The 16,663-nt window shown below is 36.2% G+C and overlaps 1 protein-coding gene across 1 annotated transcript in view; it reads left to right on the top strand.

Moving 5' to 3' along the window:
• ARID2 (AT-rich interaction domain 2) overlaps positions 1-16,663 on the top strand; it is a 92,639-nt gene that overhangs the window by 72,711 nt on the left and 3,265 nt on the right. The window contains exons 16-20 of the mRNA XM_079303696.1: positions 6,382-6,530; positions 11,956-12,094; positions 12,193-12,278; positions 16,403-16,526; positions 16,620-16,663. The exon at positions 16,620-16,663 is cut by the window's right edge and continues 48 nt beyond it. Of these exons, the coding sequence (XP_079159822.1) occupies positions 6,382-6,530; positions 11,956-12,094; positions 12,193-12,278; positions 16,403-16,526; positions 16,620-16,663 (542 nt within the window). The remainder of the gene's footprint in view (positions 1-6,381; positions 6,531-11,955; positions 12,095-12,192; positions 12,279-16,402; positions 16,527-16,619) is intronic.

The following is a 16,663-nucleotide window of genomic DNA, read 5'->3' as shown; positions in this document are numbered from 1 at the left end:
ATTTCTTACCTTTTTTTTTTTTTTTTCCTGTTTGGGGGCTTGTTTGCCTTTGACAAAGTAGAAGGCACAGATGTGATGGGCTTATGCAGACCTAGAACTCAAAATGTGACAAGTGCTGGCTAGTGCTACTTCATTTTCTGTGACAAGTTATGTTGCTCTTGAAAATGCTTGACTTTTCTAGTTGTCAAAAATCAGGTTTAGCACTTTACAAGTTCCTTCCATTTTTTACTTTCTCTACTTTTTGCTTCTAATTTCAACAGTGCACAGAATTAATTCTTAAACTGTCTTTGAACTCACTCCTAAATTTTCACTTAGGTTTTGTTGGGGGGAGATCTGTATTTTTTATATGTTATTTATCTTTGTTCTTAATAGAAATAATTTGACCAAAATTAATAGTTTCTTTAGCAGCCTAGGGACAACATGCTAGATTTTCTGTAGTGCAGATATGTTAGCTATGCCTTGCTTTTTACACCAAGTGTCTTGGTGTAAACAAGTTTGGATTTCTGTTACAGCTTTGCTAAATATATGGCTGAAGTACAATATGGTATGGCTGTCTCTTGAATGGAGTATGTTTTATTTATTCCCTCAATATGAACCTGAAAAGAATTTGCAGTTGTATCTCAAGCAGCTACTAAATGATCAGATTTTAAGACTATTGAGAAGGGAGTAATGCAATTAAATATTTAATTTGATTTTGGTAATGTCTATCATGATACTAGAAGGGGAGGATAGAAAAATATTTTCTATGCTGATAGTTTCTTTTTTTACTCTATCCCTAGTGTCAGTCATTAATAATTACTACATTTTTCATTACCTGTACAAGCAGAAATCTGCCTGCTGGGTTTGCCATTTAGTAGAAGTTTTCAGATCAGAAGAATTTGTTTAATGTCTCCCTACCTGAAAGTTTGCTCATTCTGCTGTCTGTAGGATGCCCTTCCTTTCTTTAAAATTACAGAAATGTGGGAGAAATAAGTAAATTATTTTTGATCTTGGTGAGAAAAGTATTCATTAACTATTTGCCTTAGCCATATGTCTGTATATTTACAAATCATGTCTATCATGATATTGCAAGTACAAACTTAGAGTTGAACCCATTTTGGAGTACTCTGTTCAGATATAGTGATCATCATAGTTTGGTTTATGATTTGCAGAGATCTTTATCACTTCTTTAGAATTAACATGTTGGATTATAAGCACTACCAAAATCACCCTGGCCAACTCTTTTTCTTTCTGTGTAGCTGCTGAGCAGCTGCAATAGCCATTGCTTTTCAGGAAAAGGAGATGCTAAGTATTTCCAATATAGGAATATTTTAAATATCCAGAGATGTCTCTGAAGTCTCATGAACTTGGAGTGAACTTTAGTTATGACCTCATTTAAGATTAGGCCTTGTGTTATCTTGTATTTTCTCCTTCACATTTTGAATATTCCTCATCTGATAACAGCTTCCTTCTCCCTGACTTTTTTGAAAGGCAGCAGCTGAGTAACACATTTTTTCACTTGAGCATCTACATTATTTTATCCTCTCTGAAGCACCTAAGTATATATTGGTTGTCTTGCAGAAGAGAAAGGAGAGCATGGTTTTTACTGTGAATTATGAAATTTATGAAATTTATTAAAAATACAATCCAGTGGAGAAAAATGGTGAGGGCCAGATAATAAAGGGATATTAGCTATGGAAAACTTATATAGCTGTTGAAGCTTTTAGTGTGCAATTTCCTGTTGCTTGTTAGCTTACAAATTTATTTTAAGCTACAGCTTGTATTTTGGAGAAGTGTGAAAGGAAGAGAGGAAAAAAATTGTAATAAATGTAAAACCAAACAGGAAGACTGAAAAAAGAGGTTCAGACGACAGAAAAGGAAGGAGAGTATTGGTTATGCAACTACAGTAGGATTAGCTATCATGAACTAGAGAGAGGAGAAAGAAAAGATGCTTGAAGGTAAGAAAGATGACCAAACAGGGCAGGAGTGGAACCATCTGAAAACTAAGGAAAGCAAGAAAGAATTAAGCAATCCTTAAGGGAATGTAGAAGTTAAGAGAAATTTGTTTCATTATATGAATGGTAGTTTGAAATGGGATGACACACCATGCTTGGGGAAAAATGTTAATTTAAATGGCCTATTAAAATAATGAAAATTGTATACTGGCTGGGACAGCCAGTATAAGTGTCATTAAAATCCAATTAGACCAATACAGGTTTCTTGTTTATATGATCTGAGATTATTCCCTTTTAATTGTATACCTCAGCAAAGCTTGTTGAGAAATAACTGTGTTTACACTGGATATTTTAAAATTTCTTCTCATATTTTGCATTACAATAAAAAAGGGGATATATTAGTTATGTCAGACAAGGTACACATGATACACAGAGTGTTACAATTTTGTTCTTATATCTCCATCTATATTTTGTAAGCCCATGAAATATACTCTTGAGAGGAGATGGAACTGATACTGTACTTTTTTTGTTTCCTTTTATTTTGGTGTTCTCTGTTCGTGGTTTATTGCTTTCCTGAGGCATTGTGCTGGACTGGTGGTTGAAAAAGAAATGAGCAATTACCTGTACTTTTCTTTGCCACATTTTCTTATTCCTCTTCAAACGCCTCCAAAACATCTGTTGAACATAACCATGTTGGTTTGTCCCAATTGGTGTGTGCTTTACAGGAATGCTCTGATACCACGCCAAGTTCTTAGAATTGAGTATATCTAATTGAAATTGCCTCATCTGGCTTTTAAAGTAATGACTTTTTACTCATCACTGTCATTTCTCACAAACAATGTATGCCCATTTCTCTTAAGGCTGCCCACTTGAAACATGCTCATGTTGAAATGTAGGTGGCAAAATCTGTGGCCTTGGCTGTTTGGTCCTGCTCTCTGTTGACTGGAAAGCTGAGAATTGCCATGCACCAGAAAGCAGGTGTGTAGCTCAGGTGGTGTAATTCATTCCTAGCCACAGAGCAAATGAATTTCTCAGCTGGGAGTAGTGAAATGCACAATCTCTGTGCTTTTATTGCCCTTCACTTGTGAAGCACACTGTTGCAAGGAGACATAAACTTCAGTAATGTAACAAGAAAAGAGCATGTATTTTGGTGCCTACTTATCCACTTGACCCCCTTCTCACCCTCAAATTCTGCTCTGTTTTGGGTTTGTTTGTTCTTATAGATATGTTCATTGTTGTGAATAAGCTTAACAAAATTTTGTCAAATCAAGCTGCAAATCCTATTATACCTCAAAAATATTTTTATTAATAATTAACTTTCTTTTTCAATTACATTTATTTGCGGTGGCTGTGCATGTATTAGTGATGGGGAAAAAAATGCAGCCTAATGCTTTTAAACTGCATATGACTCTACATGTCAACAGAATTCCCCCAACACACTGGGATGCACAGTGTTCTGCTGGTGGCATAGTAGGCCTTTTAAACAGAATGTGCAGGTATCATGATGAAGTAGTTACCTGTTCATGCATAAAGGGAATAGCATCATTGGTTCTGTGAAATGTAAGTGGAGGCTGCAACTGGCCGTATCTCATAGGGTTTGTTACCCCTACCACACAGGGAGGTTGTGTGCCCAAATGTAGAAGCTCTTGTACATAAAATTAAATTAACTCCTCTGCAAACAGTCCATTCTAGTTACCAGAAAGCTCTTAGTTGTATTCTTGGTTTTCATGACCAGGCTGAATTTCCTCCCCCTCTCCAGTACCTCAAAGTCAACCCAGTCTAGCTACAAAATCTCTAGCTGCTTACTGAAAGTAGGCTCTAGTATCTGTTCTGTAAGTAGACTGTACAGGCATTAAGGGTTTATATTTATGTACTTTAGGGTTGAGTGTAAACCTTACTGAGATAAATGATGCTGCTCTAGAGGTACCTTTCAGTCCTCAAGATACTGTGGGAAAAGGCCTAAATGGTGGCAGTTGCAAATTGTATCATGAAGAGGTCTAATTTGATTATAAAAGGGTGTTGTGAAGCGCCCTCAATTGTAGTAGAGTACTAGGCATTTGTTTCCTTGAATGTTTTTACAAGAGGATGACATTTTCTGGAATCTTGATGCCCCAGGGAAAGACCTGATGATGTTACTTTACTCAGAAGGACTTCATTAGGGAAAAGTTAGTGTCTGTCATCTTTTAAAGAAATAAGTGAATTTACATGATCATTGCATATGAGCACTGTAAAGTAGGTAGCACTTAACAAGTATTTCTAGTTATATTTCTGGGAGAAAATATAAACAAAAACAAAGGCTATACCTTATTTTAGTGATATCCCATATGTCATGCGTTAGTAAACTGAGACATGGCAGTAGGGAGAAAAGGAAACCAAAAATAGGCATAAAAATATAATAATAATCAACAAAGCTGATAGGCAAGCACTGGATTTGGCTTAAAAAGTACATGGAAGTTGTGTCCACCAAGTTGGAGTGAAACTACTCCACAGTAGAACAATAAGAAGAGACTTTTAAAACAAAAGCAACTATTATTCTGCATGTTTCTTTCCAATTTATCAGCTTTATTTTTTCTTATAAAGAAAAAATAGTAGAAAAAACTAGGAGGGGAAACTGAGTGATATCTTTTTGTCCTGAAAATTTGTTTCTCTTTCTAGGCTCTTTCATTTTCAGCATGCAACATTTTGTGCTGTATATCTCAGATCAACTTATTTAAAATCAACAATTTTTCAATGAGATGATATTAAAACCTTTGAATACCACTAGGAGAGCTTGCCAGAGAAACCCTTGAGAAAATTCGTAATTCCAGATTAATTGCAGGGTTTGCTTTGAATGGAGTAAATAATATATGAACCACACATTGAATGATGAGAATTAAACAAAATACAGAATTCATTCAGCAAGCTCATTACTTCACATTAAATGAGACAGAAGTTCTACAGGGATAAAAAGTCACATAAAAAGACCATCAGAATGTGTTGATACTGGGATGTCAAATGAAGGTTGCAAAACAAGCTGTAGTGATGACACTCCATTATTTTAGTTGCAGCTTCATTTTAAAAATGCCTTTTTAAGGGGATGTTGATATTAAAAGACTCCACTTGTGTTTACCTATTGTTAGAAGATACCTTGTGAGGGATTCATTAACCATTCTGTGAAACAGCTTAAAAGTCTTCAGGCAAAAATCATTGCTGAGTTCAAAATAGTTTGTAGTTGTGGCTAATGGACTCAAGTCCTTTCTTACAACCTTTTATAAATGTGCATGGATCACAGGCATCATAAGTAATCGTGCTGTGTTCAGGAGTTTTGCAAAGTTTTTCCTTATTTTTATACTGTTTCATTGATGGATATGGGATGTGTTTTGCTTTTGATCAGGCTGTTTTGCTGTCCCTTGGGTCATGTTGGTATATTGGTAGTATAATCTGTGATAGTTACCAACTCACTGCCTTGTGTGACTGCTGTCCACAGTGCCAACAGAGAGCAGTGGGAAGAAAATGGAAATCAATATACAAATGAAATGTTAGAAATTGAAGTTAGCTATTTGTTCTTTGTAGTGAAAGTCTAAGGTTACTCAGTAACAGAGCTATAAAGATCTAAATGTGTGCACCATTTGAAAGTGTTTGCTTATAATACTCTTACACAGACTTGGAAGTAATTTAATTTTATCTCTTTGGAGTGTGAATTTGTTTTCAAACAGTGGGGAAGAAAAAGTTGCTAGGTCTTCATCTCTAAATAATATTCAAAAGCTTAATTTTTCTACTGGCATCATCCTTACAAACGTCTTGCTGACCAGAGACTTCCAGGGAAAAAAAAGGAGGAAGAGAAACAATATTCTGACACAGACACTGTTTTGAAATGGAAAGTTCAGCATTCAATATCCATTATTCAGAAAAAGAAATAAAATTGGTTTGGTTTTACATATTTTTAGGTAATTTCAAAGATAATTTTAGTTAAGTGTTAAGTGTCTTGTTATATTTCAGGGAAGAAAGGGGAACATCATTTTCCTTTCTGAAATGTTTCTTTTTTCATTGTATACAAATTGTACAGCATCATCAGGCATTCTGAGCTGTGGTGCTATTCCCTATGCTGGTGATACTGAGTTTGCATGAGTTTTCATCTTTTCTTAAATAACACCAAAGTGTTTGAAAAATAATGTTCAACTTTGCTCCACTAGTGCCCTTGAGAAATTTCTTTGAAGTCATAATTCTGTATTTGAATATGAGCATGAAGTTTATTATTTGAATATTAGGAAGTTCTGCATAAGTACTACAGTGTAAAAGTTGTATATCCCTCATGTTACTGTGTCTTACTGATGCTTATTCAGAGTATTAAAAATTGAACGTCTGTGGTGGATTAAGGTGTAAAACAAAAAGTCTTTCAACAAGCAGTAAACTTTATGTCAAGTGTAGAAATAAGCCCTGTTTAAAATTGTTTTAACTTTTTCTACAGAGCACACCTGCAACATCGATACCAACAGTTCAAGTACAGAGCCAGCAGATGAATTTGCAGCCACCCTCATACACTGCAGCAAATCAGCAGGCAGAGCAAATGAAAAAACCTGGACAGAACTTCATGTGTCTGTGGCAATCTTGTAAAAAGTAAATGGCTCCTTTATTTACCTTTTACTGATGTGTAACAGATGCTTGTATATAGAAGGTGATTCTGTAAGTTCCATCCATTCTGTTTCCTTAAGTTACCTTATACTTTGTCAGTGGGGAAAAGAAAAAGTGAAAAGCGTTGAGGGAATTGAATGAAATGGGGCAAGACGAGACACTTAACTGCTCTCAGTTGTACTTCAGAGCATAAAATGAGTATTAGGTTACTTTCTTGTAGTATATTGATTCTTTGGTAACAAAAAAAGTTTTAAGTTTAAGTTTAAAAGAATTCCGAGCTCTGAAGCTTGTTCTCTCTGTTATGAATATAAGAACAGTTCCTGTACTGCAGTTACAAATCATGTCTTGGCATTTTCTCGTGTTTCCAGTTTAGCAAGAGCAGGGTGTTGCACTTCAATATCCTGGTCACAATCTTATTTAGCATATGACTAATTGTGTTAATTATACCATTTGTATGCCAGAGTATGCCATTGTCACAAAAGGAAGTAAAAAGAAACTGGGCCTTAAGACTAGACAGCCATGATTTAATTTTTTTTAAATTTGCTGCTGTTGTTCTTAGAGAGGAGTGAGCTAATAGACATTTAGATGTAGGCTTATAAAAACTTGATACAGCTTTTACTAAAAGTACATGTATCTTGACACTGATTTTTAAAATAACTTGGATTTGTGAATATGCTTAGTTTCTGAGTAAGGGCAGAGATTGGTGAAAAAAAGGTAGTTGCTAAATAGCCACTTTGGAAACTGTAGACAAATTGTGAGAAAAATTGCATAACATACAGGATGGTACAAAAAGGAATGAGAGGACTCATCGCTGTAGGATGACAAAGAGAGCATAAAGCTCATTTGACAAAAACCTGGTGGGAAATTCAAAAAATTGGGATGAAAAGATGGAGAAGTTTAACTGTTTGGAACTGATAGTGAAAATAAGTCATTTGAACAGAATTATAGGAATACTGAATGACAATTAGTGTGAAACCCCTGGAGGTGTAATTTCTGTTTCTTTCATTCCTTGCAAACATAATTCTAAGATCATTCAGTCAATGCAAGACATAGGCATCTGTAGCTTTCTTTAAATCATTGCACTATTTTCACTTTTAAAGTGAAATAAGTGACACTTCTTTATGTAAGATTTATATGTAAGGCTTTACTGACTCTGTAGTTTCCTTCCTTACTGCTAATAAATAGAACCCTAGAGCTGTAGTCTGTTAGCTGCACAGTAGATGCATTAACTCATGCCTAGGTATGGGTGGGTTGCATTAAGGTTGAAATGAAAGGCTGGGGCAGTGTCACAGCAGAAGCCTTGCCAGCTTGTAACATGTCAGAGTTTGCTGAACTACAGTTCTAAAGTGTTAGTCACCAACTTCATTCCATGTCTGAGGTTGCATAAGATGAGCTGTGTTGGGGCAGGAGGAGGAGCAGTACTATTAAATTACCTTTCATTATCAGTCTATTTCTAGTCTGGCTTAAAATATTACTCCAGGAGGTTTACCTGAGACTGGAGTTAAGGGCTGCAAGGTCATTGATCTCTATATTTTACTCAACATCTAGCTTATTATTTCTGTTGCTTTTGTTTATCTGGCTGTTACTTCCTGTACTGCTTTTCGTTCATGGTTAAATTTTACTCTTCTCAAAAGCTTTTTTTGCATTAATAGATTTTAGTTTACATGACACACAGGTTGTATTTTTATGCTGTCACCTTTGAAATTGTTATTTCAGTCCCAGCCTAAAACCAGTTTAGGTAAACATTACACTTGATGTTCTTTGTGGTGAGGAGAGAACCAAAATGTTAAGTTAGCATTTTCCTCAAATATATTGTTTATTCATAGTCCTTGAACAGCCTGATTAAAAACAGGTGTATCATATCTCCTGTAGGCTTCCTGGTTCCATTAGATAAAGAAAAACCTTGAATTGCCACCTGTTCTTTTTATATTTATAGCTCTCAATCTTAGCTTTTTTTGTTGAGTAATTTAAGTGGGAAACAAGATTCTTTTGAGTTGGTCATTAGTCTGTGTGAACTTCACTTCTTGGTTTCATTCTTGATTGCTTAGCTTTTTTTTTTTCTTAGAATTAAGCAGGCAGTTAGAATATTGGGTGGGGGTTTGTGATATTCTAGCTAGCTAGAAAGCTATGACAGGAGGCACATTGGGAAAAGTAATTTTCAATTGTTTCTCTATGCATGTTCATTGGTTTAATTCTCAAAAAATGCTAGCAGTATGTTTTCCTTCAAAGATGCAATGTAGAAGTCAGTGAAGGCCTTAAACATTTCATTGCAAAGCCGGTTAAATATGAATAAATAAAATAGTATGTTCTTTTCCTACTGACTAATTTGGCTGCTCCAGTCAGCAGCATTCCAGTGGTGTATATTGGTAGTTTGGTTTGGGTTTTTTAGAACTGAATTAGGAAACATTATACCAAGATTTGAAATGCCACAGATTTAGTAGTGTCTAAAGACTACAATGAGATGAGACTGAATTATGCAAATAGTTGAAATGATGGGCCTCTAGCAGATGTGTTCAGATTTAATGTCTGAAGTGGAAGTAAAATTCTAAAAGGTGTCAGTCAGCACATTACTTTGCATTAAGGTTGTAACAGAAAGTAGGTGTTTTCCTTAGAACTTCAGATGTCTGCAAGTACTGCTAATTGTATGCAGCTTAATTTAAAAGCTGCTGTTTTGTTTCACAGGTGGGCAGATGTCTACTCTTGAATTGCTTTGTATTTAAAAAGTAAATTGAAAATGCTATTGAATCTCCAATGCCTGTCAAGTCAGCTATTATTGTTCTGTTCAGCATTTGAACAGAACCATGGATGAATTAAGTCTGGAAACAAGAGTCTAGACTGAACTGACCATATTGTCACTTCATAAGCTTGTTTTTATTACTATAGCTAGGTGTTCCTTTAAGGTAAAGTAGCTTTTTCTCTGCACAATGGTAGTAAGTTTGAATCTTTTTAGAGCAGTGATTGAAGTGTATAACACTGAATATATTAAACAGTGAATGAGCCAACATATCTGAAATAGCTTTATTTTTCTGAAGCTTTGCCATGTTGAATGAAATATTTTGAATTTTAGTTAGGCCATGTTTTATCTGTGCCAGAAATTTTTCAAAAAATTGTTAGTGCCAGGCTTCAGTTGATTCCCTTTTATTGTGGAAAGACACCTTTCTTTCCTCTGAAACACCTGCTGTTGAGCCAGTGCAGATGTAAAACATTCTGTTTTCATTTCCTACTATGGGTTTATCTGGACCAACAGCAAGAGGTATTTCTCCTTCTCAGCTTCCCTTCAGTAAGAGGTAACTGCTGTGTAAAAGAGGAATGTTTTTAAAGAGGGGAGTATTTATTGCCAATGCAGAAGGTAATTGCTATATTACAGGTGGTTGCTGCAGTAGCATTCGGGTTATAACTAAGACTTGTCTGTGGGTGAAATTAGCTCTCTGATGCCTTTATAGTGTTCAGATATCAGAGTCTGTACACTTACACATGGACATCTGTTGCAAGTATGTGTGCATAATGGACCCTACTGAAATGAGTAGTGGGATGTGGAAGGAGGTGGCTGGATAAAAGCACTCACTGATATGCTATTAATAAGCTGAGAGTGTGTGAGGGCAGCTGATGGCAATGACTTCCCAAATGGCAGCAGATAGGTTTCTAGGCCTCTTCAGTTCAAGCATCAAGTGGATGTTGATGAGCTGGGTTAGTTGTATTGTAGTGAATTTTGAGCAGCTAAATCTTGTGCCCATTTTTTCTCTGTTGGAGTAAGGGGCTTCATTTGTAACATCTGAGATACATAAGGTATATATATAGGCTAAAAAACCCCAGTGCTTTGAGTCATTCACTGTTTTCATGTCATGTTTTTTGAAATACAGTGGTTCTGTTTTACCAGCTTATATGTGTTACAATAGCACATCATTTGTCTACATGAGATTGGAGGTAGCCTAGGTTGCAGCAGTCATGCATTGGTGGAGCTTGCAGTCTTGAGAAACACAGGTCAGGTAAGGAGTAAAGTCAGGCTCTTGAACTTTAAGAAGGCAGACTTCCAGCTGTTAAGGGAGATTGTCTGAGGGATCTTTGGGAACAAAGGAGTGGAACAGGGCTGGCAAAAACAGGAAGGGCTTGTACAGGTATATTAATCAGAAAAAAGAGGTTCAAAGGAGGTGTACCCTTGCTGGTGAACAGGTAACAACAAACAGACATGGCTTCACCAAGGGAAAATCCCGTCTGACCAACGTCGGGACTTTCTGTGATGTAGTAACTAAATCAGAGGATAAGGGGAGGGCTACAGATGTCATTTATATGAACTTCTGTAAAGCCTTTGATGTGATCCCCTACAATATCCTTCTTTCTAAATCAAAGGGAGATAGATTTGATATGTGGACTTTTAGATGGATTGGGTTGTACAGTCACATCCAGAGGGGGGTGATCAATGCTGAAAGTCTGAGGGATGTGGTGTCCCTCAGGGGTCTGCATTGGGACCATTGTTGCTTAATATCTTCAGTAATGACAGGAATGAAAGGATCAAGCAGGTTTGCAGATGACACTGAGCTGAGTGGTGCAGATGACACATCTGATCACAGGATGCTGTCTAGAAGGGACCTGAACAGGCTTGAGCAGTGGGCCCATGGGAATCTCATGAGGTTTAACAAGCCAAGTTCAGGGTGCTGCACCTGGATGGGGCAAACCCTGTTACCAGCACAGGCTGGGATGGACAGATCAGAGCAGCCCTGCTGAGAAGGACTCGGGGGTGCTGCTGGAGGAGGGGCTGGACATGACCCAGCCATGTGTGCTTGCAGCACAGAAAGCCAGTCAAGGGAGGTGATTCTTCCCCTCTGCTCTGCTCCAGTGACACCCCACCTGCAGTGCTGCATCCAGCTCTGGGATCCCCAGCACAGGAAGAATATGGACCTGCTGGAATGAGTCCAGAGGAGGGCCACCAAGTTGATCAGACTTAAATAAGGTCTGACTGCCAGTGAAGGGGGAAAATGGGGAAAGGAATATGAGAGATTCTGTTCTACAAATATATTCTATATTTTATATATAAATATATTTATATATTATTTAAACCTCATCTTGTTTTGCTGTTCATAGTTTATTGCTGTATTTTATTTGTATTGATGAGAATGGGTCTATTTGGGTTAACTTGCATTATTTCTTTGGTGGAGTGTAAGTAGAAAATAGAACCATGATATTTCAATCAGATTTGTAAAAATCATATTGACATTTATTGGTAGCTCACTGGCAATATGTGTACATGTTTTTTCCCTTCAAATTTTTGCAACTTTCCATTTATCAATGCCTGTCTCAATTCAGAAAAAAAAAAAAAAAAAGGGTTAGCCACTATGAGTTTATGTTTATTGTATTTGTGCCTCACCATTAACTGGGGAAAAACAAATTTAATTCCTCTTCCCTCTTTTTGTAGGTGGTTTCAGACACCATCACAGGTTTTCTATCATGCAGCAACTGAACATGGAGGAAAAGACGTCTACCCAGGGCAGTGCTTATGGGAGGGATGTGAACCTTTCCAGAGGCAGAGGTTTTCCTTCATTACCCATTTACAGGTGCAGATTTTCTTTCTCATATTACTTCAGAAACAGTAGGAACTTAATGGTAAATTTCCACACACCATTCCTACTGTCTTTCTCTTTTCTTCAAACAGGATAAGCACTGTTCCAGAGATGCTTTGCTTGCAGGATTAAAGCAAGATGAACATGGACAAGCAGGAAATCAGAAGCCTTCCAATAAGTAAGAGAATTGAGCCTCGTTAATGGTAGAGAAAATAAGAGAATTAGAAATTATTGACAGAATTTGTTTATAACTTGGCTTATCAGGTGAAACTCTGCATATGTAAGAATCTGTAATCCAATCTGAGATCTGTTTCAGTAAGACAAAAAGGACAAAGAGGGAGTAGATTCTGATGTAGTTGCAGTTACCTTTAAAAAAACCAGGTAATTCTTTAAAGTATATGGGTCAATACTCTATGATGAACATAGTTCTCAACATGTTCTCCTATTTTTTTGCCCGACTGGACAGCATTTTAGAACTTCCCTTATAACAGGGAAGAGCTTGTAATACAAATGGAAAGTTATTTATTGTGTACAGTTCATTTGTCACATATCTGAGATGGATTGTCTTGTAACCTGCTATATTCCTTCCAATTTGTGGTCTAAACCTGGGCTGATTTGATCCAGGGACTGCTGTAATAAACCTTCCTTTAAACAAAGCAAGCAAGATAAATGATAAAGACTCCTCTGAGTCTTCTGATTTTATGTTGCTGTCTGAAATCAAGTTTGGCTCTTCTCTTTCCCAGAATGATTTTGACCATCTGGATTAATATTGGAGAGAGCAACCCCATTGCTGTGAGATTTTGGGGCCAGCTATGTTAATAGTGAAGTTGTTCAAGGTTCAGTTAGTTGTGTAAGACCCAGTCTTTGTTGCTAACTGACTGGGACCACTTCAGGTGTAATTATACAGTCCCAGGCAGACTTTTGCAGTTCTGTTCTGTGGCTTGTAAAACTGCTACCAAGCTGTTGGAGGCAGAAGAGAAAGTCAGGTTATAAAAACTGAGAGATTTAGTTTGAGAGTCCTTTTATTTTTTAATGTAGAAAACCATCTTAACACAGACTTCCAATTGCTTTATGGGGCCTTGTTTCATTAAACTGAGCAACACTCATGTCTTGGAAAACCACAAAAAGAAGAATTATGGTAATATAGTCTGAAATACTTGTTAAGTGGGAAGTGTAGGGCTGACACCATTACTAGCATGATGTGTTCTTAACTCTGCTTTTTCATAATGTTCCATCACACAGATAACACATTCCACTAGCTAGGTGTCCTCACAAACTTCTTTTAAATTGGCACAGGTACTCATAGGAGAAAAACAGTTAATACATCCCCCTTAGTTCTAAAAGTAGGCAGGATTCCCTAATTAGGTCAGATTCAGAAAGCAGGAATTTACACACATAACCAGCTAAAATACTCAGACTGCAGTATCATGAGATACTAAGGATGTGATTTCAGAACACAAATTGAAATGAGAACATTGCTCAAAATAGGATATTTTGTGTCTTCAGAAGATGTGCAGATGTGGTGCATAGGTACACTGAATGATTTTGTGATTCTGTTTTAACTCTCCATGTTGCTTCTCATGGCTGTGCATTGCTTACAGTGAGAGAACTTAGTTTTTGTTAGATTACATGGTAAATCAATTTAAAAAAAAAAATAAAGCTCACAGAACAAAAGAGTGGGCTTGCCACATGAGTGGAATGTATTTGCCTTACTGTCAGTTGAACACCAGTACAGGAGGTAGGCTGGAACAAAAGGAAGGGATAAGATGTTTCTCATCAGGCACTCACAGCACTAAATACACTTCCCTGACTTGTGAAAACCTAAAGGTGCCCCTTCCATTACTTTTACTCTGCTCCCTTAACAAACAGGAAGATTTTAGTGAAGTGTAGTGTGTCCCCCACATTACCTTACAGCACTGCCCCAGAGTTCTGTTTGCAGAGTGAAAAGAGCATCTGGCAACTACATGAGGGAGACAAGACTTGGTAATTTGCTTTACTGAATCAATGGCTTGTCAGACTAAACCCTAAATTCACTCCAGCAGCTCACCTCAAGCTGTTTTATAGGTTCATGTTTGAAAGCTGTCTTACAAGGTCTTGGCTTAATTTACTATTTTCTGAGTCCTAGAAGTGTGTCAGATATATCAGCTCACAACCAATAGTCCATATCATTAAACTCTTGTATGGAGTGCTGAAGCAGCTTAAAAAACCTGGTACTGAGACAAAGCATGTGTAAGTCATCAACTTTCATCAACTAGGTGAACTTTCTTCACTTAATCCCTCTCTATTTAATAAAAATTACACCTACCTCAGAGACTTCAGATTGTGTTTCCAGTGCTGGAAGTAAAACAGAACACATTGTAACAGATGAGGGCCCATTCCATAATCATCCTGTCTATCATAACACCATACTCTTTAAAATAATCTGTAATGGCTTTTCTAGAACCAGTTAAGCAATGTAAAGCTGCATCACAGAATTGGTTTTATGCCTTAATTCTGTATTTCTTTGTTTTTCAAGTTTTATTATTTTAACTCTTTCCCTTCTGGTTTTCAGAGGTAGCTGAATATTACAATCTGGAAGGTCAGGTAGCACTAGCAATTTAACTATATGTTGACTGTACCTTAATGCATTGGAATCCTTTTGGATTCATGGTAATTTTTTTTCCTTGTTGCCACTGAAGTGAAGGTGAATATTCTTAATGCTGTATGGGAGTGGGGCAGGAGATTACTTTAAATCACAACATAAATGATAGGGTTTGAAGTTAAGTTGATAATACAATTAAAGAAATTAAAGAAATCTGGATTTTTTGCAAGATAGATACTTGCCCAGAGACACAAGTCAGTTCACATGATGTCTCAATAACTTTTTATCAAACTTAAAAAGAGAAGATAATTTTTAATATCTTCCTAATTTATTGCAATTATCCCTTTTCAATATTTCTAGAATCAAAGCAATAGTAATTCAGCTTTCTAAAATATGGTATGATAACTGTTGAAGAGAGACATTCAGAACAGCCTCCATTGATGAATCCTTGTGCTTCTCAATACAAGGAAAACAAAAATGTTACAGAAATTAAAAATTAAGACAATAATTCTTTTACTGTGGTGCTCGGTCTTCTATAAACACATCATTGCCTACCAGTTTCTTAATTCAGCCCCTGCCATTCTTCTTTTACTTCATAAAGCTTTTTATTTATTTCATGTATTATATGTTTTATTTTATGTATTTTTGTATTGTATAATTTCTATTCAGAGAGGATGACAGAGTGATTATGAGCTAAGATGTTAGGTAGGGGTCTAAAAAAGTCTCTATTAAGAGATTCTTAGAATATTCACTTTCAGTATAAGATATCTAAATAAAACTCTTACAGGCTTTCATTAAAAAAAGTAGAACATTTACATTTGATTTATGCAACATTTACAAGTAAGCACTACTTACATTTCTTAACCAGATTCTAATAGGGCATTAAAAGACTTCATAATAATATTGTTCAAAATATTGAAGTGTGGTGATATTTTTCACCACTAATCCTAATTGTTTTTTCAGATGACATTATGAGTCAAAATCATTAAGTGAAGTTGCATATTTGTACATTCTGAACTGATGGCATAAGTAATTTCCAAGTTTTTACATGAAACACAGCTTTGACTTCAGTGTTACTACTGAAAATTGAGAAATTGCTTCTGTTATGTTTGTTATACCTTGCTTAATTTATTAATCTCAGTCTAAAAGTTGTAATAACAAGTAATTGGTTTTGCAAATGTTTGAATCTGATTTAACAATTACATATTTTATGTCTTAGAACATAACTTATGTTATTTTATATTGCTCCTCACTGGTCTCAGTTAATATGTTTTTATATTGCCTTAGTGTCTAGTGGTCCCAATGAGCTGTGTCAAGTTTTGAGTAGTTATACTTTAAGGCCCTTCTCTGGCCAAATCTCAGATGGCATTTGCATAGCTGCTATCATGGCTCCTGTCTGGTATAACATCCCTTTAAATTGGGACACTTTGGGAAGTGGCTGTGTTATTAGTACAATATATTACTTTTCCATCACAAATGTCAGGAGTGATGAAGAGTATTTCTTCAAGAGAAGTTTTTTTTAACATAAAATAAAGGGTGACTTTTCTGAAGGCTTTACAGTAAGGCTTATCTCTATGGAAGCAATCGTGTATCAGCACTGTGTTAATGCATCTTTGTGTCTCTGTTCAGATAGTTTAAAAATTGTAAAATAAGTTTTCTGAGTTAGTTTTCTAGAAAGGAGCACAAAGCTTATTTTATTCATTCTTTCTTTACTAATGTAGGCAGCCAGCTGCAGGGGCTACTGCCTCTACTCCCAGAGCACAGAAGGCCATTGTGAATCATCCGAGTGCTGCCCTAATGGCATTAAGGAGAGGATCAAGAAACCTTGTCTTCAGAGATTTCACAGTTAGTATTGTTTGAATCAAGTATTAGATATTAATTGTTGCCTGCTATTAACTGCAGGACTTTAACATTTCTTTTTTGCCTTCACTTTCATAGGATGAAAAAGAGGGACCAATAACTAAACACATCCGATTAACAGC

Source organism: Erithacus rubecula (genome assembly GCF_903797595.1).
Source record: "Erithacus rubecula genome assembly, chromosome: 4".
NCBI lineage: Eukaryota > Metazoa > Chordata > Aves > Passeriformes > Muscicapidae > Erithacus > Erithacus rubecula.
Note: the sequence above shows the minus strand (reverse complement) of the source record. Positions and strands in the feature narration are given on the sequence as shown.